Source organism: Pollicipes pollicipes, unplaced genomic scaffold (assembly GCF_011947565.3).
Source record: "Pollicipes pollicipes isolate AB1234 unplaced genomic scaffold, Ppol_2.1 Scaffold_3447;HRSCAF=4054_pilon_pilon_pilon, whole genome shotgun sequence".
NCBI classification, from domain to species: Eukaryota; Metazoa; Arthropoda; class Thecostraca; order Pollicipedomorpha; family Pollicipedidae; genus Pollicipes; species Pollicipes pollicipes.
The window spans coordinates 3,529,311-3,553,427 of record NW_023596297.1 but is presented as its reverse complement, the minus strand read 5'-3'; the positions used below and the strand labels follow the sequence as shown (position 1 = coordinate 3,553,427).

Below are 24,117 nucleotides of genomic sequence, written 5' to 3'. Positions count from 1 at the left end.
CTGGGATGAGTTGCATGCATCAGCTATGTGCCTACTTTAGTGCCCCCGCCCTAGCACCCGCACGAACTTCGAAGACCGGTCCCTGTGTGGGATACGTCTCGGCGACGGAAGACCCCAGATGCACACAGCCTTGCCCCAAATATTTTCAGTTTTCCCCATCCCACAGCACTAAAATAGCCACTGCTGGCTGACGGGCCATGATTCCAACAAAACAAAAACGGACTACCCAGACGCTGGTAACACCGTGCTCGTGGGAGTGGTCTGCGCTTGGACAGATGAAAAAGTTGGCTTTTAGCTGGAGCAAAAGTTAACGGATGGTTTTAGGTCGACTGACTGAGAGCAAACATAGACACTCCGTTTGATGTTTTAATTTTGGAAGCAAGATCCTCTATCTCGTGATAGCTTTGTTGGCCGCATGCATCTGCGACCACAAGCAACTTAAGTCGTGGTGGCTGATTTAATTGATAAAATTAATCAAACACAGGTGGCAAAATACCGGCTGCCATTTTCTGATCATTGCATGCAGCACGACGAAGAACGGAGTCCGAAGGTTCTATAGCGATAAGTACCGATCCAGACATTCAAACAGATTATCACGGAGTGCAAACTTCTGAACCTTTTGAAGTAATTTGGCCGAAAGCTCTGCGCGGACCGCTGAACTGACGCTGCTCTGCACGACCACGTTCATAACTGCATCTCCAAGTGCTCTGCCGACCTGTGACGTGGCGACGATGACTCCACTGTTTCTCATGATGTCCTGCTTGAGGGTCTCGATGTCCTCGGCGCTGACCCCCCGGCACGCGTCGTCCATAATGATGGTTCGGAAGCCCTCCTCCAGAGAATGAATGGCGGTGGCTCCTGGGGCAGACCGACACCGCTTCAGTCGGGAGAAACCCCTAGCCTAGCCGATGCTTCTGCCCCGTGTATCCTAGCTACGCGCTTCTGCTCCGTGTGTTGTAGCCGCGTGCTTCTGCTCCGTGTGTCCTAGCCGCGTGTTTCTGCTCCGTATGTTCTAACCGCGGTTTCTGCCCCGTATGTTCTAGCCGCGTGCTCCTACTTCCGTGTGTCCTAGCCGCGTACTTCTGCTCCGTGTGCCCCAGCCGCGTGCTTCTGGGCCGTGTGTCCTAGCCGCGTATTTCTGCTCCGAGTGTCCTAACCGCGGCTTCTGCTCCGTATGTTCTAGCCGCAAGTTTCTGCTCTGTGTGTCCTAGCTGCGTGCTTCCGCTCCGTGTGTTCTAGCCGCGTGCTTCTGCTCCGTGTGTCCTAGCCGCGTGTTTCTGCTCCGAGTGTCCTAAACGCGGCTTCTGCTCCGTATGTTCTAGCCGCAAGTTTCTGCTCCGTGTGTTCTAGCCGCGTGCTTCTGCTCCGTGTGTCCTAGCTGTGTGTTTCTGCTCCGTGTGTCCTAGCCGCGGCTTCTGCTCCGTGTGTCCTAGCCGCGGCTTCTGCTCCGTGTGTCCTAGCCGCGTGCCTTCAGCTTCTGTGCCTAGCCCACGGCAAGGCAAACAAAAAGGAAATGATTTGCCATGACCGTATGCAAAATATGGCACAACGCATCTTGGCTATACCTCGATTGCAGCTACGAAGCTTAAATAACTTACACATACCAATGAAATCTTAACATCACTAAGTCACTTGCGATAATTTCACGCTGGACACGACAGCTCCAAACCTTCTAACTCCACTCGACACGTGCCAGCACTCATAGACCTATTCCCTGGCTCTGTGATGTGTCGAATCCGCTGTCGACGACACTCCCTCTGACACGGTCCGAGTAGCAACCAATCGACTCACCCACGCAGACGTCTGTGGCGATGCCGCAGACGAAGACGTCGGTGACCCCACGCTGTCTCAGCTGTCGACTCAGACCCGTGTCCGAGATCTTGGCGTTGTCGAAGAACGCTGAGTACGAGTCAATCTCGGGGTCGTAGCCCTTCTTGATCCAAAGGGCGTTGTCCACGATCTGCAAGTTTACCAGACGACGGGGTTCGGATGCTCTGATGTCTGTTTTAAGCCACATCGGAAACATCGAAATGTGCTTAGTCTCGGAGTTTGAATCGAACTCTTCGCGTAAATGATGTTCAACCCAATGGACAATACATACATAGCTGAGCACAAAATGCCTGCACACTTAGCATTGCACGCTTAGGAACTTTCAGTGCACAATCATGTTTTTAGCAAATATGAACGTTTGCGCTCTGACGCGCCTGATATGGACCTACCTTAAGGTCGGGGTGCAGCTCGGCCCCCCACGAGTCCTGGATGCAGTGAGGCGGCCACAGGATCTGCTCCTTGACCGGATCGCCATCATAGACCACTTTGTCGTACAACTTGGCATCCGCCGCCTTCACCTGTGTGTGTGTGTGAAGGAGGGAGGGGGGGGGGGGCAGTGAAGGGGAATCCTTAACAGATCTGGCGCTAGCGCCGTTTCTAGCACGTTTTTGCGCGAGGCGGTGGGTAAACGTTGTTTTTTCCAGAGTTGTGACAGGGTCAATAACTCCGAGTTGCCCTCTCCTCGCTTCCACTGTCACTGTTCACTGGGCCGCACGATCAGCACCGCCTGGATCAGAGTGAGCACGGTGGTACTTGCTTTGGACTGCAAGACATCTGAATTTACCCGGATATTTTTTTGTGGGGGGAAGGGGGCGGCGGAGTACATAGTCCTAATGTCAGCACCAACAGCCGAAACAACCTTGCCTGCGGAGGCTGAGCCCCGGCGTGCCCGGGCGGACGATATCTGTACGCAACCGGAGTAGGAGGTCTCCAACTTTAAGTGGTTGCGCATAAATTCCAGGGAAGACGCGAAACCTTGCGTGCTACTCCAAACTGAGCCATGATCTTTTTGTGGTAACTTGGGAATATCTGTCGTGACAGCGAAGGTGGTTCGCGGCCCTCGACAGATGGCAGCCTGCGGCACATTATTTTGTATTATTCTGTGCGTTTGACGTGCGAATCGTGCACCATAGATATCGATGTGCGTCAATATGAAATAGGTTTAGCTTTAAGCTTCGTTTGAACACAGAAAGGATAAAAAAGAGCAGGTCATAGTCACAGCAGCATGGAAAGGACATCAGCCACACTCCAAGCTGCTTAACATATCTGAGGATGGTCTACAAGGCACGGAGAAAGCGCTCTTAATGAATACTTTGACAAGACTTGCATCCATGTTGCCTTGAACTACAAAACTTTATTTATTTATTCCAATCTAGACCTTCAGTCTAAATTTTGTGCCTGGACGGTTTTCTGGGTTCAGTGCCAACGCTTAACAGTGTTTGTTTGGTGAGCGCTGGCCCCCACCATCAGACCGCAATTTTCCTCGTCAACGACAGAGTTCAGCGACGAAAAACGCCTTGCCACAACGCTCGACACCACGCGTTCTGCCCTCTGACGTCACCTGACCTTTAGCAAGGTCTCTGCCACTAGCCGCAGGTCATCCCAACCGGAACAAATAGCGAGCACCTAAAGCCACTCCAACCCACCTCGCCACGGGCGAATGCATTGGCGGGCAGACGTTTCAGCCAAATGACCTATGAAAACACATACTTGTAGGACACATGAGGAAAGTCTGGGGATATCTCGTGAAAGCCTTCGACAAGCGCAGGCATACGCCCATCTATAGGCTGAGGAAGCCAAACGGCACATATACCAGGGGTTATCAAAAACGAGGGAGTGCAAAAACCTCCAGCTCTGACGACATCCGCGGACTAACACCCCGAACAATAGCGCCAGCGGACTAACGAGGGAGCGCAAAAACCTCCAGCTCTGACGACACCCGCGGACTAACACCCCGAACAATAGCGCCGGCGGACTAACGAGCCGGTCGTTATCGTCGAGTGTGGACCCCACACGAGTGCTGCCGGTAAGCCAGCCGGCTACCGATGAACAAGAGCCGGCGTCACCGCCGTCACGCGACGGTCCGGAGACAAAGCCGGCTCACGAGAGCGTCGGCCAACCGTGACGACTGGCGTGGTGGGGGGAGGGGGGGGGGGGTGAGAGGGGGGGGGGGGGGGCTCACCTTCGACGACGGATGCATCGGGTACTTGGCGACGTTTGTGACGAAGGAGAGGTGGTTGTTCGGGTGCCAGTCCATCGAGTAGGCCACGACGTCGAACTTGATGGTGTCCAAAGCCTCGTTGATGACTGGGACAACCTGTGGTTGGATATGGTGTTAACGCAAGTGACGTCAGTGTGCTGCGGTTACCGTCAGTGTCATGTAGTGTCAACACGGGTAATGTCAACGTGGTGCGGGTACCGTCAGTGTGATGTGGTGTTAACGAGGGTAATGTCAACCTGGTGCGAGTACCATCAGTGTGATGTGGTGTCAACGAGGGTAATGTCAAGGTGGTGCGGGTACCGCCGGGGTCATGTGGTGTCAACACGAGTGACATCAATTTGGCGCGGGTACCGTCAGTGTGATGTGGTGTCAACGCGGGTAGCGTGTCAACATGGTGCGGGTAACGTCCGTGTGGTGTGGTGTCAACACCAGTGACAGCAATGTGGTATGGGTACCGTCAGTGTAATGTGGTGTCAACACGAGTGACATCAGTGTGGTGTGGGTATCGTCAGTGTGATGTGGTGTCAACGAGGGTAATGTCAACGTGGTGCGGGTACCGTCAGTGTGATGTGGTGTCAACACGAGTGACATCAGTGTGGTGTGGGTACCATCAGTGTGATGTGGTGTTAACGCGGGTACCGTCAACGTGGTGCGGGTACCGTCAGTGTGGCATCGTGTCAGCGCGGAACAAATAGGCACTCCGGTGATCGCAGAGCTACAGGTGCTGGGAACAGGCATATGTTGATTATGATGCTAATCGTAAACGCAGTGATCAAGTGTGGTGGCAATGATCACGAAGCATGACAACCAGAGCTTGATTTAGCAACTCAATGCAATTGGCCAAACAACGGATCGACAGGCGGGGATTGACGCCATTACCAGTAGTTAAATAACTATTTTCATTGTTTTGTTTCACCGTGGACTACTGCGTCAAACGCGTTTTGATCAACAGCCTAAACACACGCCACGCGTGCCGCTGCGCGATACGTGCCATGCTCATCGCGTAGGACCAGGGAAGCCTTGTGCCATAACAAATATCCCCAGAAATTGCTAGCGTGAGGGGCTTGTATATTTTAATCGAATCCACCGATTTGTCAGTGAGCCTCCGCGCCACGTGCTGATTTAATGCAGTGTTCTGATAGGTTTGTGGAAGCCCACTTGGGCTCATGGATGGAATCACGGAAATTGGCCAACACTTCGTTACCCAGAACGCTGTTGCCACAGCCCACTTTAGCCGGGCGAGAGCGTTATCTCTGACCTCTACAGTGGCTAATCTCTACATTCTCTTAAAGGGAATGTTTCACGATTAAAGATATCGAAGCAGGCATATCATTAGATAAAACAAGCTTACTTTTAACCATAAGTATATTCTTAAGTGGAAAAGACTGCTCAAGACAGCTCAATTTTCTGTTTAGTAAATTTGCTCCTCAATGCGTCATGGTTTGATTACGTCATGGTACCTGGCACAACGTTCATTGAGAGTCAATTAACGGCCATCATATCTGGAAATCCCGCTCATGAACGTTAGATATGAACGCTTCGACATTTATATTTTTGGCCCTGATCGCCGCATGGCTTGTGGAATGACAGGATCTGAATGACACTATTATGACGTCACGAATGCCAAGGTGACTGAAGTGTTCTCCTCGATATACCTTCCCACTTTCACGGGCGTATAACTCAAAAATTTAACGGGGCTTAGGTCTTCAGAAGGGCAGGATTGTGGACGGCACCCAAAGGTCTTCAGGATAGCTATTTCAGTTCAAAACCCGATGTAAGTGTGAAACACTTTCTTTATGTCACTTCGAAAACCGCTTTATTCCAGCGGTTCAAAATTACCAGCTCACAAGGCCCGCCTGATCAGCTCAGCCGGTAAGTACGGCAGAGGCGGGTGCGTCTGAGGCGCCCGCACCTGCCGGCGGCGGCGCCACGCGAGCCGGGCCGTCGCTCACGAGCCGCCGTCACGCGCAGCAGCGCCTCGGGCGACGTCGCCGCGACCTGGCAGCCTGCCAAAAGCTGTTTACCGGCCGCGCCGCTGCCTCAAAATAGAGCAGCGGAGGCGTCCGGCCGCTGGGGGACGAGCGCTAATGGGGCGAAGCAGCGTCCTAGACGCACAGCCAGCCCTGCGTGTCTATTGATGTCACTAACGGCTTTGTGGGGCCTCCTTGGAACGGCGCTGGTCACTCGCTGCCGGCTATTCATAGACGTGGATCAAAACAACGCTCTTTTGTGGCCGAGTCTAATCATTAGGGCGATTTGATTCACAACCACAATGAAAGGCTGGGATGTTGTTGTAGAGGCTGGTGCTACCTCTGTAAGAAAGTTTTGTATACCTGCTTCTGCCATTTATACACGTATGTTCACCATCCAGAGGCCGAACTTGAAATCAGGAAGGTATTGCATAGGTGGCGTAAAACATAATCTTAAACGTAGGCTCGAGCGTGTCTGTGGAGTAATTAACGTGCATATCGATCAGGAGCCTTCTGGATCGAACATATTCGGCAACCATTTGATCACAGTTCGGTGCAGTCTTCCGAACCAGGAACATTCATTCTCTGCAAGTTTTACCGTACAAGTCCGGGGATTTGTACACAATCTGTTTGTTGCGGCGTGACTTTCTTACAGTGGAAAACAAAGCTTTGCTCCGTGGAAGAAGCTGCACAAAACGGGTTAAACCATACCAGGTCTCGATGACCCGGCGTTGCTGCAACCCAAACCAACATCTAACGGAGCAGGAGACGGGCATTAGTGCGGGCAAAAATATACAGCCAGTTGCCCGCGCTCGAGTGCAAGCCATGGAGTTCACTGCTTGTTTTTGCGCTTTCATCGATTTGTGTCGATGTTGGTAGACGGCGCAAAGAGGGACTGAAAACCAGCTGCTTGTCTTGCGCGAATGTGGCGTCCGCGAATCACGCAGCAATACCGCTGTATGGGAGCACCGCTGTCCGGTGGAAAGATGTGCTATTTATCGACATGGGACCGCCCATGACACTTTTTTCGAAACCGCTCACGCATGCTGCGCGCTCTAACCTAGGCCAAGATATATATTATATATACATATATATATATATATATGTATATATAATATGTATATATATAAATAATATATATAAATATATATATATATATATATATATATATATTTATACATTTTGCTGTATTGCATTTGCATTGCACTGCAATATTGAATTAGACCTACGTTAGCGAATAGGCCAATTCACTGTGAGCGATGTACATACAAAATACTTGTGTGCCGTGCAATATCTAAGTCACAGCTTCCAAAACTGTACATCGGTGCAAATTAATCGTTTTCGTCGACACGAATTGTCAAACTTGGCTAAACCCGAGGCAATAAACGCGCTACGGGAGCGGGGTGTGGTTATGGTTTTTGCCGGACACAACTGACAGCCCGCACATAGCCAAGTAATATGATTTGTGGACTGGTTCGTCGATCTTAACAGGCATAGAACATACGCCCGCCGCACTCTCACGAAGGGTCATCTTCCCAGTGCTTTTATCAGAAACCTCGGCGAGTGTTCTCAAAAGCGACCGGCTCCACTACACTGAGTCCTCGCCTCATTCACGTTATGATGCTTGACGTCTCTCGTGTCTGCCACTACCTCAGTTCGCGGTTCGCGTAGCACCTTAGTCGTATGTTCAGCGCCGAACATGTTCAGCGGAAACGAACGGCAGCTCCTCCCTCCGAAGAAATCCCTTGCTCGCAAAACCAGCGGATCGGACAAATCTGCCGCGAACAGCCTCTGAAGCGGGACTGACGTCGGACGCGGTTACAGCAAACGTGTGCGAGCGCGTATGAATACAAACGGGGACGCATGAACATGGCGTGTCACCACGCGTTTATGCTGTGATGGATTTTTTGGTATTGGTCCGTGTCCGCGTGCGTTTACAGCACGCGTACGCACACGTTCAGCAAATTTGAACAAGGTTCACCTTTTGACGCGTCCAGACGCGTTTAGAAAGGACCAATCGGACTGCGCGGCGAATGCGGCACGGAACATTCAATAGCGGCGCGGTGATTTCGAAGCAGTGGTGCGGCCACGTTTGGTGTACTATTATTAGCTACCATGGGCATGCAATGTGGAACCTATTGCTAGCCGGCAATAGGGCAGGCCAATGTTTTATCTATTCATCTAGGACATTAAGCTAACTCCACCGGTGGGCCTCGTTGTCTGATAGAAATGATTAGATTTCGTCACGTGTTGTTGGGACCGAGAAGGAAAAGATCCAACAGCATCATCACGAGTGTGTATGTGTGGAATTGCAATAAGGAAGGCTAGAATGGTTGCATTTCAAAGGATTACAAAATTACTGAATTTGTCAGGTTGTGACAGCAGAAAGGAAACCGTGGCATAAAATCCGAAGCAGTATTAGTTGACACAAAGTTGATGCGGTGTACAAAAGAAAGGAAGGTCTTTGTATAAAAGCTATGATGCGCAGCGTGATCAGGTATAAATACAAGGTCAGTTGGGCCTTCAGGGTTCGCAGCATTCACAACGTTTGAGTCGGCGGAGCTGAGGCCGTTCAGTGATGCATACACAACGTGCTCGAAACGTTGTTTCAGCCGGCGTCCGCAAATCTTGTCGGGTCCGCTCCTTTCCACTTTCGTGCGTCTCGTGTTTTTTGTTTTACAAACTGCAAATTTTGAAATGACATATTAATCGGCTATCTGAGACAACAAATCATAACTCTGGATATTCGACATAATTTCCAAGAGGATAAGACACAGTTTCATAAGTTCTTCATCCTGACAGCTGTCAAACTTAATGTTGGGAGATTTGTGCACTCCATTTACAAGCAAAACACAAAACACAAACCACGAGCACAACTTGCAGCTTGCTACTGGAAAAATCTTTGTCTATTTTGACCACATAAAGCAGCCTCAACAGCAAAACATCACAGTGCGCAGGAACGTGCTGCGCCGCACTAAACGGCTTTACATACTTCGCAGCAGAGGTTACTCACGCCTCTAGCATAGTTCAGCACTTCGACATTGCAATGTTACACGAACGGCGGATAGGTTCCGTCTGTATCCCGTAGAGCGTCAACGTTGCACACTTGGGTCTCATGGCAAAGCGGAACCATCACCGAACGCAAGTAGCTGTTGAGGCTCGGGATTAGATTCCGATTCCGCACGGCTTTCTTACGAAGAGGTGGACAGCATTAGGTCACACTTCTTGTCCTGATCCTGCCGTTGTGTAGGCGATGTTTGAGCGCATCTGTGATTACATAAACACGGATGTAGATGTCAGATCACTGAGCTGCCAGCTCGTATAGCACGGAAAATGCATTTCCTGTATGTAAGATGTTCTTGCCCTCCTCTTACCGTTCAAAGCTTTGCAGTCCGTCTGGCTAAAAGGCCGGTTGCAAAGGGTCATATGAAGCAGAACGTCGCAACATGGCTCGTAGTTTAGGGTACAAGAGATAATGCTTGATAAGCAAATACGCTGACAAAATGCTCAGTGCAAGCCATTCGAAAAGGCCGGTAAAATATTTATGCCTCCCATAAGTTTCATGACATATGGTGTGAGCATTCAGTATGTAACGCTATGACCTCTTCATTAAAAAACGACAACTCTGTGAATTCTTTACCCAAAAACGACAACTCTGCATTGTATATTCAAAAACGACAAGTCTATGCATTCTTTGTTCAAAGGCGTCCTTTTCCTGGCGCATTAGCGGTAGCTGGCGCTCATGAGCGCTGCCTTTGGTAGTTATCGGATTGAACCGTAATTTGACATTTTTGGGCATTGATCGTGGTCGTATCATTACAACTTGCGTATTCATTCCACATGACTATTAAAGTGCATGTTAGATAACCCAAGTTGCGACCATAGGTCACCACATAGGTCACCACATGTTATATCTATGCCATGAAGGCCAATTTTTCCCACCCCGAACATCATACGCGAAATGCTAAACTAAAAAGCTGAAGGATACCCCAGCCTACCACCCACCCGGCGGACTCAACACTAAAAAGAACACTTGAGGAAGTAAACTGAGACAACATTAATTGCATCCCAGACAGGCAGCGACAGCGCATCTCTACGGTATGGGGTAAATTGCTGAGCGGCCACACGTATAGTGGTACAATGAAGTAAGTTGGAGAGATGGGGAACGATTGAGTTAGGGATAGTTGAGGGAGTCGTAAAAAAGTTGGGAGAACGTCGAGTCATTTTATGGCTTGTATTTGATAGCGAAATCCAACACCGTATGTCTCCATTCCCTCTGTGGCATGCACACGAATGACGGCCCAGAGATCGTCGGAGGACGCGGAGTGGGAGCGGTGATGACCCGACATCTGTTCCCAGGAATTGTCGGAGAACACGGAGTGGGGGGGGGGGGGGGGGGGGGGGCGCATGAGTTGATATCTGTTCAGGTTGTTGCAGGCGCTCATAAGCCAACATTTGTTCCCAGGGATTGTCGGAGGACATAGAGTGGGGCGCTGTTGAGCCGACATATGTTCCCAGGGATTGTCGGAGGATGCGGAGTGGGGGCGCTCATGAGTTGACATCTGCTCCTAGGGATTGTCGGAGGACACGGAGTGGAGAGGGGCGCTCATGAGCCGATATCTGCTCCCAGGGATTGTTGGAAGACACGAAGTGGAGAGGGGCGCTCATGAGCCGATATCTGCTCCCAGGGATTGTTGGAGGATGTGGAGTGGAGAGGGGCGCTCATCAGCCGATATCTGTTCCCAGGGATTGTTGGAGGACACGGAGTGGAGAGGGGCGCTCATGAGCCGATATCTGCTCCCAGGGATTGTTGGAGGATGTGGAGTGGAGAGGGGCGCTCATGGGCCGATATCTGTTCCCAGGGATCGTCGGAGGACACGGAGTGGAGAGGGGCGCTCATGAGCCGATATCTGCTCCCAGGGATTGTTGGAGGACACGGAGTGGAGAGGGGCGCTCATCGGCCGATATCTGTTCCCAGGGATTGTTGGAGGACACGGAGTGGAGAGGGGCGCTCATCAGCCGATATCTGTTCCCAGGGATTGTTGGAGGATGCGGGGTGGAGGCGCTGATAAGTCGACACCTGTTCCCAGGGATTGGCGGAGGATGCGTAGTGGGGCGCTCACGAGTCGACATCTGTTCCCAAGTCATTGACTACATCAAACGGGTTGTAGAGGTAAAAAACCACTAAACAGACACATCAGACAGACACGAGACACGAAGACAAATAGAGGTGGGTGTTCGCAAATTCGATTGTTACACGAACATTAACGAATTGTTTGCGAGCATTTCTGTTCGCCAATACGTCCTCTTGGCGAACAGCTGAGTGGCCATTTCATCCTGTAAGCACTGTACACCATCCTTACTCCAGATTGCACTCACCGAGCCTGTTGGTATCGCTGAAACACGTACAGCCCAGCTGCGCACGCGCCTCTGATGCGTGGTCACGCCGTCGCTGTTCGATAATGATCAGGAATAATAAGTAAAGTGAGGAATAATTACTTTGGTAAAGTAATGAATGACAATCTTCAGCACTTCGTTGACGCGTCAGTGTAACTGTTTGAGGACGGAGTTAAAGTAGGCGGACAGTGCGTTGCATGACAGAATGCTGATGCTCTAAGATCAACATTATCAAGGTGCACGGAAGCAAAATGCTGCTGAACTTCTTGAGAGCGATAAGCTACCGTAGCAACGCTGCATGACCTTGGAGGCCCGTTTCGCCACGCACGCGTTTTGATCTACGGCGTCTGTCTGAGTTTATTCTTGGTCCACTAAGTAAGGCGCTAAGTACCTATCATCGCCCCGGCCGGCGCCCCCCCCCCCCCCCCCGTCGCTGATCAGCCGTCTCGTGTGTACTACACAGGACGCGGCCCGCACGCGGTCGTCGAGCCGGCTCGTACGATTACGAACGTGCTGGTCGATGCAGCTGGCACCGCCAGGGGCAGGGCCGCCCGCCGGTCACGCAACACAGCCCAGCATCATGCCAACTGCGAGCGAGCATGACTTTTTCAGCGATGTCATAATGCAGGGAGGCGAGCCATCCGGCCCTGTGTAGTCACTCGCAGCAGAGTTATGACGGCGGCTGAATTGCGCCTCGGTGTCTGTAACACCTGGCAACAGCGGAGCTCTGGCTCTTCGCCGTCAACAGTAGACAAAGCTTGTTCACAGTGTAACACGGATTAAAACGGCGCAAGTTTTACCGATACCAATACACAGCGCTTGGAAACACATAGAGCGGCGGACTTCCACTGATCGGCGCATGCACCATTTTGAAAACTGAAAAGCTGCGCTCTCCTCCATCCGCTGTCTCCTTAATTACCTCAGCCAAGGTTCAGGTCATGGACATAGACTCAGGCGAATACAGAGAGGCAATAAATGGCAGCAACCAAGATTACATGTACTGCACGCAGTAACAGTTAGACGACCATCATGTTTGAAATTACCCAAGCAAAGAGGTGCCTCGTTTCACCTCTCTCTCTAAGAACGCTTTTTCTTCTTCGCTCTCCAAGAGAGACCCCAGAGACTCCTAAGGATTTAAAAACTTAAGCAAGCCACAGCCACGCAAATGAGACGTTATTGGAAGGCACTCGTCAAATTGCACCCGACATGTGTGACTAAATCAATACAAATACGACCTTTGGCAGGCCAAATAAGGCCACATACGTTAAATTCGCACTTTGTAGGTCATCCTGCTACCATAGGAACTAAGCATGCTGCGACATTCGAAAAACGGCGTTGAATAGCTTCTGGAAAACTCCATCATATAAGGAACAGTGGACTCCCACAAGTGACAACCTGTGGTATGCCCCGTCAGGTCCGATGGGAGAAAGAAGTATTGCATTAACCTGCCCGACCATATCAACGACTGAACAAGACACGTCAATGAATAAAACAGCGCAAGGTCTTCCAAAGTTGAGAGATATGTGCCAGTGAGGTTCAGAGCTCATGGGCTTCAAAAAGGTTAGTCTATGGATCTTGACCCTCTGAGACTTTCAAACGCTCAACAAAAAGCGTGCGGAAATTTCCAATGAAGTGGATGCTACCGTGTTTGACGTTGAGCTCCTCCTCAGCGGAAGAACCATGAAAAAAGCTCCCCCCCCCCCCTGTCACTTAATTGACCAGTGGTGTAACAACGTTCCGGAAGGTAAGGAACCAATCCCACTTTTCGAGTGGCCCCTTTCTTTACTCGGTATCGCCCTATTAATATACCTTTGCTATGGACTGACTGTATTTCTACACCGAGTGTTAAGGACCCTGCTCACTTCCCTTGCTGGTGCAGGGTGCTCCATCCCAAATCCTGCCGGCCCTGCCAACCGCGCCTGCCAAGCTCCATTGGGTCACCGGTCGGACGCACTCGGGTCCGTGGATCACCGGTCAGACGCCTGTGGGCCCGTGGGTCACCGGTCAGACGCCCGTGGGTCCGTGGATCACCGGTCAGACGCCTGTGGGTCCGTGGGTCACCGGTCAGACGCCCGTGGGTCCGTGGATCACCGGTCAGACGCCCGTGGGTCCGCGGGTCACCGGTCAGACGCCCGTGGGTCCGTGGATCACCGGTCAGACGCCCGTGGGTCCGTGGATCACCGGTCAGACGCCCGTGGGTCTGTGGATCACCGGTCAGACGCCCGTGGGTCCGTGGATCACCGGTCAGACGCCCGTGGGTCCGTGGATCACCGGTCAGACGCCCGTGGGTCTATGGATCACCGGTCAGACGCCCGTGGGTCCGCGGGTCACCGGTCAGATGTACTCGGGTCCGCGGGTCACCAGTTGGACGTCTTTGGGTCCATGGATCGCCGGTCGGACGTGCGTGGGTCCGCGGACCACCAGTCGGACGTCCGTGGGTCCGCGAACCACCAGTCGGACGTCCGTGGGTCTGTGGGTCACCAGTCGGACGTGCGTGAGTCCGTAGATCACCGGTCAGACGCCCGTCGGTCCATGGATCACCGGTCGGACGTCCGTAGGTCTGTGGATCACCGGTCGGACGTCCGTGGGTCCGCGGATCACCGGTCGGACGTGCGTGGGTCGGTGGATCACCGGTCGGACGTCCGTGGGCCCGCGTGCCGCCGCCGCCGCCGCCGCTGATGGGGCGGCAGGAGGAGTCGCGTTGGTCGGGTTGGGCGAGCGGCCGCTAGTCGGTGGGTCGGGCTGACCTCACGGCACCAGGCACGGGCCGGCACCGCCGACGGCTGAGCCCCGCCCGGCCCGGCCCCTCCCTCCCTCCCCACCGCCACCGCGGTCCTGCACCCCGACCGGGGCGGGGAGCGTGTGACCTAGCGTGCGTGCACATGCGGGAGCAGAAGGGGGGGGGGGGGGGAGGGCTAGGACAGGACGTTAGGTATTTGTTTTCTCTAGGATTCCTAAATTTATCCCGCTCATTTAGCTTAAATGAGGGCGTGACGAGCAGACGTCGTAAAAACACGTGCTTTTATCTTCATGATAAGCCATAAAAGCAGCCAGCCTTCAGATTACGTGAAGCAAAAGCGAGCTGCTGGTAGCTGCCGCGGTGAGGGACGCCTCAGAATATTGACAACGCTAGGCGGCCGAGTCAACCGCCGATGTCGGAATAATTTGTTCCCCGGAAATATCGCGGAGCTCGAACGACTATACCAGTAACTACACAAAGCAATGAATCAATAGTCGATTAGGATCAGGGCTGATAATTGTGACCTTTCATCACGAGAAGGTCAGGCTCGTCTCCTGCCTTCCGAGCAGGAGCATGAGACAGGCGAATGCCACGACAAACCATTGGTCGTGCGCAAGAAAGCCATTTGTTTAACATACACGACGAGCTACCACAGGCGTGGTTTCCCGGAAATAACTACACAAATGGTTTGACCGTCAGTAAGCCGAAACAGATTAGCAGCTCTGGAAGGCCTACGGGATACGATCCGCTGCCCGTTTTCAATAAGTCATGACATCGTACTAACACCAGATATTTCGCCATCTGGTATTTACATGATCATCGGTACATGGGATTTGGCCTAAGACACTTTCATTACAAGAATAGTGATATATTGGCGTGGCTTAGTTCTTTAATTTAACGATCTTGACACCCCTGCATCGAAGTGCTTAGTATTCTGTCATCACGTTTCACACGTCAGAAACGTCGCGTGTAACGTATGCCGCACAAGGCGCCCTCTCCCTCTCAATATACTCCCTCTCCATCTCCCTCTCCACGCCTATCAAGTAATCCTGCTCCCTTCGTCCTCTCACTATCCATCTAACTAGACTATCCCTCTCCCCTTCCTCTCCATCCCTCTCCCTAATCTCTCTTCGCTTCTCTGCTCTCTCTCTCCTCCGCTTATCTCTCTCTCTCTCTCTCTCTTCTCTCTTCTCTCTCTCTCTCTCTCTCGTTTGTTACCGTCATGAGTCGTGGTCGTCCAAAGATGCATGCGTCGTCTGCTTCATCTTTGCTGATACGCGGCGTGCAAGGCACGACTAACGGGCTTCGCTTCTATTTGCCTGTTTCCGACACGAAGGCCAACTTTTGCAAATGCCACGGACCGACGTAGCGTTTGACTGTACTCGGTCACGCGACCCCATGCAAGGCTAATGCTGGGACGAGGTTCGGACGCGAGAGACGGTCGGCCGCAGTTTGCGCGTCATGCCGCCAGGGACGTCATAACTTGCGGGAACCGACTAATAGGCCCCGGACAGCGCTGGCGGTGATGTTACGCTTTGTTAAGTTTACTTTTCCATGTGTTTTGTAAGACTTTTATGTCAATCGAATCGACCATATTGTCCTTAACCCAACACCAGTGCTCCTCAGATCGAAGAACATTCGACACAAGACGACCAGCGACACCCATGTTCTAAAGGGAAGCCTCCTGTAAGAGGTTCTTCACAAAATAGTGTGCAGTGAGTTTACCTGTAGCGGCGTGCACACTGACAGTCAACCCAGCATGAGCGTAAAGATGCGAATGACGCCGTCATTGCAACATCGGCACAATGGCAGCTCCAGTGAGCCTCGCTCTTCAGCGCCCGAGCGGGCACCGTCGGCAGCAGGCGGCGGCTATTATTCGTCATCGAGTCCATTCGGAGGCCGCAACCCACCTCTGACCTTTCGCCGCCGCCCCAGGCGATACCAGGCGCCGGGCCCGGCGCCTGACCGCCCTCCGCCCGACCTCGTACGCCCGAACGGCAGGCCGGGGGCGGCGAACAGACCGGTCGGATCACAGGCATCAGAGGCGCAGCTCGGATGCCTCGCCTAGCTGACTGCCCCCGGAGCCGCAGCCCCGCGCCATTTTCGGGCGTGGTCTCCGGGCTTCCCGGCCGCGTTTGATCGTCATGTACGAAGCCGTCCTTTTGATGTGGGTGTCTACGCCACGGCGCATCAGAGGCGGTAAAAGGGAACCTGCGCAGCTGTAGAAGCGCAGTACAGTTGGGGTTATGTGAGATGACGGAACCCATCCACTCGCCAGCCAGTACCGGGCATCGGAGTATACCTCTCCACCCTTGTGCCGAAGAGAACACTTGGGATGGCGCGGGGGTACTCGTCCGGCCAGGTGTATCGGGCAGCACCAGTATCGGTATCAGTTCTTAGCAGTTGCTTTCTTGCCGTTTCGCTGTCCAAGACAAACAATTCAGTGTGATGTAAGAACCCTCCCTGAGTAATACGCGTACCGGAGCTTACCAAGTTCTCTTTGATCCAGTGTGATGTGAGAACCCCTGCCCCCCATTAGTCCTACGGGCGCAACAGCTTACCAAGTTCTCGTTGATTCAGCGTGATGTGAGTACACTCACTGAGTCCTACGGACGCGAGATCCTTTCAAGTTATCCTTGAGTCGGTGTGATGTGAGCACCCTCATTGAGTACTACGGGCGCGGGAGCTTACCAAGCTCTCCTTGCCGCTGTTACATCGGACAGGGCAGGACGGTTCGCGGACGTGTCCGCCACCCACTCTGAGGTCCGGGCGCCAGCGCGCGCTCACCTCCTCGCCTTTATGCTGAGCGGAACAGTTGCAGACGGCCAGCGACCCCGAGATGAAGTCGTTCTGCACATCCACAATGACGAACGCCGACACCGGCCGAACTACCTGCACGCGGAGAGCAGCATTGTCAGGGACGGGACGTCCGACCGAATGCGGTCAGTGACGTTCTCTGGGACGGGCCTCACTCATTAAGTCACCTGCACACGGCCACGGGCAGCGACCGGGGCGGGTGTACACCGATCCAGGGTACCTCGGTCCACAGTGATCCTTGGCTTACAACTGCTAGTGGCTTATGCAGGATTTCGCGGTGGAGGGGTTCACAGCTCAAAATGTGTCGCTCAAAGTAGAACATGTACGCCATGGCAGGACATGGAGCCCCCGTGCCGTCCCGATGTCCACTATGTAAACACGCTCCTGACCATTGCCATGTCCATGTAACAGTCGCTGCCGTTGATGATGATCAGCTTGACATGATGTGATCTTGGTCTCACATCACCCTTGCATAAGATTGCGGGCTATGATGGCTCTCATGATATGGTCAGTTTACACCAGCAGACCCAATAAATATGACTGATGCGTTGCCTGCAGTGACAAGTATAGCCGCAGAGCGCAGTCCTTCCATTTTAATGTCTGAGATCTTGAGATATTTGGCCTTTCATACTAACCTCCAGCGCGGACCTTTGACAAGGTAGCATCCCGGTTACTCAACATGGTAACAAGTTGAAGTCGTCAGGGCAGTGGTAAAGCTCAGTTATCCCAGAGCTCGTATGACCCGCCGGCGGGTTCAGCCCAAGCCGCACAACCCAGTGAGTGTTCATCCCTACGATGAATAGAAATAATAACTTCAAAAAGCGTTCAATCAGCCCTTTTAAGGACATCACTTCCACCTGGACGTCGCGTATGAATGTAACTGATGAGATGTAATAACACTTATACAATAGCCTCACATAATTTCAGACACTAATGGAACTGATGAGATATATTAAGACTTATACAACAGCCCCATAATTTCAGATAACTAATGGAACTGATTTGATATATTAACACTCATAAAATGGCCTCATATAATTTCAGATAACTGAGGATGTGAAAATCGCCTTCTTTACATCATACCCTATAATACAAATACAGAACGTCTACGCACGAAACAAAAACATCCACTTTTCAAATAATCGTCCGGATAAGCTTTATCCTAATTCAAAACGGAAGCCACATAAAACTGGCATCCGTTGTTATCTACGTTACCATTCTCGAAAGATCCGTTGTTGTTGCCCGCCGAGAAAATCACGAGTGACTTACTACAAGGCTTGGCAATCATACTCACAGAAGGCCTGACCCTGCCACCGACGAACCTAGGCAACCAGGTCCGCTTCGTCAAACGCGATGTAAGATACTCGCCAAGTGGAAAACACCAGGCTATTTCTATTTGCTCGGCCGCCAGTATGTCGGGAACACAACGCTGCATGCACACATGTAACACAACCACGCGTGAATACCTCCGCCTGAGACTGACGACATCCAGCAGCTGCTGGCGATAGTGGCAGAATCAGGGCCGGGGTAGTACTGACTGTCGCTGTGACAAATTGCCAGGAGCGGGTCAAGGCTAATGACGGCCAGGAAAAATTGATGATGTGTAGGAGACGAAGACGGTGAATTTCAGACGAAGCAAATGGAACACAAATAACATATGACATCTTGAGATGTGAGCATAACTGAATTTTCTTAACTGAGTTAATTTCGTGCCCGGGTACGTTTTTAAATGTGAAGAGACCAAGACGTTGTTAATGCTACAAAACGAAACCCCAAAATATCGACTACCACTGCCCAGTGCTTGATTTTCGCTGCGTCCAAGGTGAAGCCAAAACATATGCGTCATGATTACAGCACTTATAGAAAAAAAAAATGGGAAAAAAGAAGGCATTACGCTTCTAAGGAATTTCACCGCTTCCTATTTTCTAGCGCGATAAGCTCAAAAGCAATTTTTGATAGGTTCGATGCCTCTTAATTATTATCAGTGTACTTGAGAGCACTGCAAAGGCCCCTTGAGAATTCAAAATATAGAATACATGCAGATTACATCAGTGAAATTTATTTCGCACATCCAAGCCTGACCCTGTGAGAGATCCGTTCAAGCGCGTTGCTTTGAGGCCCCGTTTTGATTCAAGTAGATTATCAAAAGGTCTTGCACAAGTCTTTACAAAGCAACTGGGCCACAAAATCCCCTATGCGGCGGGAAGTTTGTAAAAAAGACAAAGCAATTCTTGTTTGGCAAATTGCGTTTTTAGGACTGATAAGAAACTACCGATTGGTCGAATTTCCCTACATCCGCTATTTCAAATGGAACACCTGAGCAGCCGAGGAATAGATTGAGAAACTGATTATGCAATCTAGATCGGACGCCACTTCAGGTGTATGTGTGCGCAGTAAAATCCCAAACGAAGAAGTAAAATGCTCCTGTTGACACGGACGAGTATACAGAAACGCCTACCGTTTTGATCCATTTGCTCCAGCACATCTTGAACTCCTCTCGGTCAATGTAGCCATCCTGTTGAGGAGTGCCCAAATCAGAAGTCATGAATCGGGACCGGCGAGCACAAATACCCTCCATCACGACACAGGCAACACAGCCCACAACCAGCGGCGCACTTGCGCGAAATAACTCATTAACACACAACAGTGTGCTTTTACTCAAATTTGAGTTTCATTTTGAATTTTAGGGTCCTAAGTTCATAAAAAGCTTCATCCTATTCGCGGCTGCACATGCTGGATCTTATCTGTACATCAGCTGGGCTCTGGAAGTCTCGGCATATCATTTCCGTCCTGATTTACATCAAATGGGGAGCAGCCTTGGCCCGTGATAATTCCCCATATTACAGCGCGCACCACAGCAGATTCTATTACAATGACATCTAGAATGCGTTGCAGGCACGCTGTCAGTGTGGTGTTCATTTCCAAAGCCCGGGGAGCCGCGGAGCCGCAGCTAACCTCGTTTTTGTCGAAGACGCTGAACATCTCGGCCAGCTTCCTGGCCTCCAGGAGGTAGGGCTTGCCAGCATCGTTTCGGAACAGGGCCCTGCATAGGCCACCGAACTCCACCACACTCAGCCGGTTGTCCCTGAAGCGACAGACAAAATAGGTCATCGAACTCCGAACCCCACCACAATCAGCCGGTTGTCCCTGAAGCAAGGGTCAAAAAAGCCGACCGAGCCCCGAACTTCACCAGACTCCGACGGTCATCCCTGAAGCAGACGAAATGGGCCACCGAACTACGATCTCCATCACGTGCAGCCGGTTGTCATTGTACACACACACCTGCCGCACAGACTGCCAAATCCCAACAAGCTGGTTTCAGTCGTAAAACGTTATCGAGAATCTCGAGTCGGCCACCGGGCACCAAAATGCTCAGCCCCTCAGTATTGAGGTTAGCTTTCTCTACAAACTGTTCTTGGCTGCCATGGCAAAGTTCACAAAAACATTGAGCAGGACGTTGAGAGCACGAATTCCCGCGACAAAATACATGAGAATTATCCCCATAACATTCCCGGGCAGCATCGTGCCTCCTAATTCAAAACCGACAGAAGCCCTCCCACGCCCACAAACACACCTCACCCAATGACGTAACGACGATTTAAAAGCTACTGTTGTGCAATCGGTTTTTATGTCATGTCCGCCGGAACGGCACACAAAGATGACGCAATCTGTCTCAAAGTTACCGGAGTCCGGATAGCACTGACCTCGGCAGTCGTCAGACCGGGGCCTCACCTGTCTTTGTCAAACGCCGTGAAGCAGGCGTTCATGCTATCATCAGGCGAGAGCAGTTCCTCGCGGCCCCCGAAGAAGCAGTCGGCGTCGGCGACCCTGCTCATGGCTCGGCGCCACACACTGTCGGCGCGTCACGCCCCCTCCGACCGCTCGGCCGGGTCGAGCCTGCGCGCACCGGGCCTACATGCTGGAGCCAGTGGCGGAGTCAGGCGCGCAGAAACGGGTCACGCCCTACAAAAAACAAAAAAATGTGGGACGTGGTCCGACTGCACAGCTCCCTCATGTCCTCAGCAGAAGTTCTGAGCTGGTTTTCCGTTGAACCATTTTTGGGCGCTTTGATGCACATCCGGGCTTGGTGAAACCAAACTGTTCGGCCAGCCGATGCGGAGGACAGACGGGCCCGGTCGGTGTGCGGCCTCTGGTGAGCCGGCTGGTAGCTCAGGTAGCTTGTTTGCTCAGCAGATGACTCTGTCGACAGTCTCCTGTGTATCGATTCCGGCGGCGGCGTCCGTGAGCGTTAAGATGAGAGTGCCGGCCGACTTGCCGCGAGTCGTCGGCAGTCCGGCAATCAATAGAGCGGCGGCCCAGGCGACCGCACAGGTGGGTGGCGCGCCGGTCCGAGCGCGTGGTGCCCGCGCCTCCGGCAGGTACGTACGTCCGGTCCCGCCGCGGGCTGGCGCCGGCCTGGCCCGCCGCCGGCACGTTCTATTCAGATCTATCCGATGCGTTACAGTGCTCGCGTGTGGCCGATCTTTAGATGCTATGTCTTAGCTGTGACATGTCAAGAGGCAATTTATTTGGTCACTTGCAAATTTGCGCCCCACCTCGCGGCAGAGCTAGATGACATGCGTGTGTACTACTAACGCTTTTAAGATGCTGTTTAGGATGTATTTCACCCGACTAGCCGCGACGCCACGGCTTTGCTCGGACTCATTAAGAAGCCTGAATAATTTGACTGGTGTTGGTATGAAAACAGCATTTGCTAAATTCTAATCTGGACTTTTGCAGATGAGTTTGCTTGTTGATACGCAATAACCCAAAGCAGCACCAGGTAACTAAGCGATTGTCATTCCCAGTTGTATCCGTACAGATTCATTACTGCGCATAAAAAATCTAGAACTCACGCCACTGACAATCCGTTACGTGCATATTGCACAAGATCACATTCCACTGGTCGTTCAGAAGATGAGCAGCGCAAGAACCAGTAGCAAAAGCTGCAGTCGTCGGGTTTTCGGACCTTCAGGTGTTTACAGGGGTACATTCAAGGGGCATTGAGGCACGCGCCTCTGTCTTGAATTGGTACAAAATCAAGGTGCTCGCGCGCTTCCGTTACACACCATTGTTCGCTGTTCACTTACTGAAATGCCAAACAAGGCTCGGGTAATGGCAAAATCTATGTTGAAGAGGATATATTAGACATAGGCAGATTTGGTTTTGATTTGAACATTGATCCGACTTGTCTAGCGTTCTTTTTTACTTTAATTGTGGGAATGCTCCAACGAAATTGCCGGCAGTAAATCATTTGCTGACCCAAACAATTAATGCGCTCTCAAAATATCAAAGTACCACACGTCCAACATCAAAGAAAGCACCGACAAACGGCAACATACAAACTGCACAAGATACGCACCAGTCTCAGATTACCCACTTAAGACATCTGACACGGAACAGGTCACTCCGTTCTACGGAACAGAGAACTGAGAACACTGGCTCAATCAGGTTGTAACTAATTACCTTCAGGAACCGATTTTAGCCTTTGTTGATAGTTGTGGTTTAGCTCTGCTCGATAGGAAATCGGATCCGCTTGAGCTCGGAGAGCATGCTAGAAGAGATGAGCGGGATCCTTGCGATGTAGATGGTTGCTCCCTTCGCCCCGCCTGTCTTCATTTTTTTTTAAAATTTATCCCGAATGGTTTGCATGGGTGACTTCAGGTTCAGAGTACCTGCTAAGCATAGCTTGTTGCGTGTACTCCGAACCCACCACCAAAGCGTGCCGTCCAGTTCAACAGCTAATTTTGCCTCCGCCCTTTCGCCAGACAGGAATGCGGAGGGTTTTACGTGCCGCACAATGCTGCGAGACGGTCGTCTCGGGTCTAGGTTGAACCTCGTTGGCCAGATGCCAGCTGGCTTTTCCCTTTCAGTCGGGTGAAACAATGCGCCCACTCTGGGACTCGTACCCAGTGCCGCTGGATTACGAGTCCAGCACCTTTCGCCAAGACCATGGAGGTGGCTGCCATTGCCATTGTATGCACATGCACATGCCATTCATGACTGCCATTGTAAAGCTTGGGGAAGCGCTCGGGCACTCAGGCTTAGGAGGAACATGGTGAGCGCACTTTGCTGGAAAACAAGTTGGAGGATGACATTCCGATGTCTCTAGGCTGCTGAGAATCCTGCTGAGAGTGATGTCCCTGGACTGCTGAAAATACCGCTGAGAATGATGCCCCTGGACTGCTGAGAAAACTGCTGAAAGCTGGCTTTAGGCCGCTGGACTGCAGTTTGTATGAATGAAAAGCGTAAAATCAACGTTGCAACGAATGAACAGTCCAGGCTCACATGTTTCATTCAGGGACTCCAGCCAAACTCGCTTTCCAGCCGAAGAGTATGCACAACTCACTGACGTCGTGCGAGGTGAGACTCGATCTGGGAGAGCGAATCCTCAGTTATGTGTTGCATTAAGTTTCAGCTTGTGAAGAAGTACATCGTGATACGGCTAGTAAAGGCTGATGAGTAGTCGATATGAATAGCGTCGGTGAGTGCACACTCCTGCATCGAGCTCCATCTGAGCTTTAGGACAGAGCTGAGATTGGAGACGCAAGTGCATTCAGAAAGGAAAGCTATGCTGGCTCTGCGTTAGGGCGGTTCGTCCGTGTACTTCCAGGATATCAGATACCACTTTTTCGTAATTTTGGAACACAGAGCCAGTGGCGATATGCATCTGCTGTTGTCGGGGTTCTCTTTGTCCCGCTAGTTACAATTATGGCGCGCATGCGATGCGCAAAAACGCTTTTTCAGGTAGACATCTTGAGTTTTGCCCTCCTAGCCCCATTGCAAATCATGCATACGCATATCATATGCTGTAATCGAATAGCTTTACAGGTATGACAAACTAATTAGAATGCTGCATAATATTATTCGCTCTTGGCTGCAAGTGATATTCTTCTTAGCTGTGCTATCATTATGTTTAGGTATTAATGATGATGATGGACGGTCTGCATTATACCAGTAAGTGCTGATTAAATGAAGCCATGACACAATCATCTGGATATTTATGGAACTCATCAAAATGCTGTCATATTTTAAAATTGCCCAGTGTTTCCATAATATTTCCCAAAGGTCACTTCAAATCACCATTTGGGCAGTGTGTCATGATGCCTTGGAGGTCGATTGTTTCTAGCACAAGATCTAAT

The 24,117-nt window shown here is 51.6% G+C and overlaps 1 protein-coding gene across 1 annotated transcript in view; it reads right to left on the bottom strand.

Annotated features, from left to right (window-relative positions):
- The window catches only part of LOC119091943 (Nicotinamide amidase), a 21,851-nt gene extending 903 nt beyond the window's left edge, over positions 1 to 20,948 (bottom strand). The window contains exons 1-8 of the mRNA XM_037214873.1: positions 20,708 to 20,948; positions 19,931 to 20,060; positions 19,434 to 19,490; positions 16,946 to 17,050; positions 4,013 to 4,147; positions 2,220 to 2,348; positions 1,792 to 1,960; positions 716 to 858 (exon numbers count right to left, since the gene is read on the bottom strand). Of these exons, the coding sequence (XP_037070768.1) occupies positions 716 to 858; positions 1,792 to 1,960; positions 2,220 to 2,348; positions 4,013 to 4,147; positions 16,946 to 17,050; positions 19,434 to 19,490; positions 19,931 to 20,060; positions 20,708 to 20,811 (972 nt within the window). The 5' untranslated portion in view covers positions 20,812 to 20,948. The remainder of the gene's footprint in view (positions 1 to 715; positions 859 to 1,791; positions 1,961 to 2,219; positions 2,349 to 4,012; positions 4,148 to 16,945; positions 17,051 to 19,433; positions 19,491 to 19,930; positions 20,061 to 20,707) is intronic.
- Between the last annotated feature and the right edge of the window lie 3,169 nt (positions 20,949 to 24,117).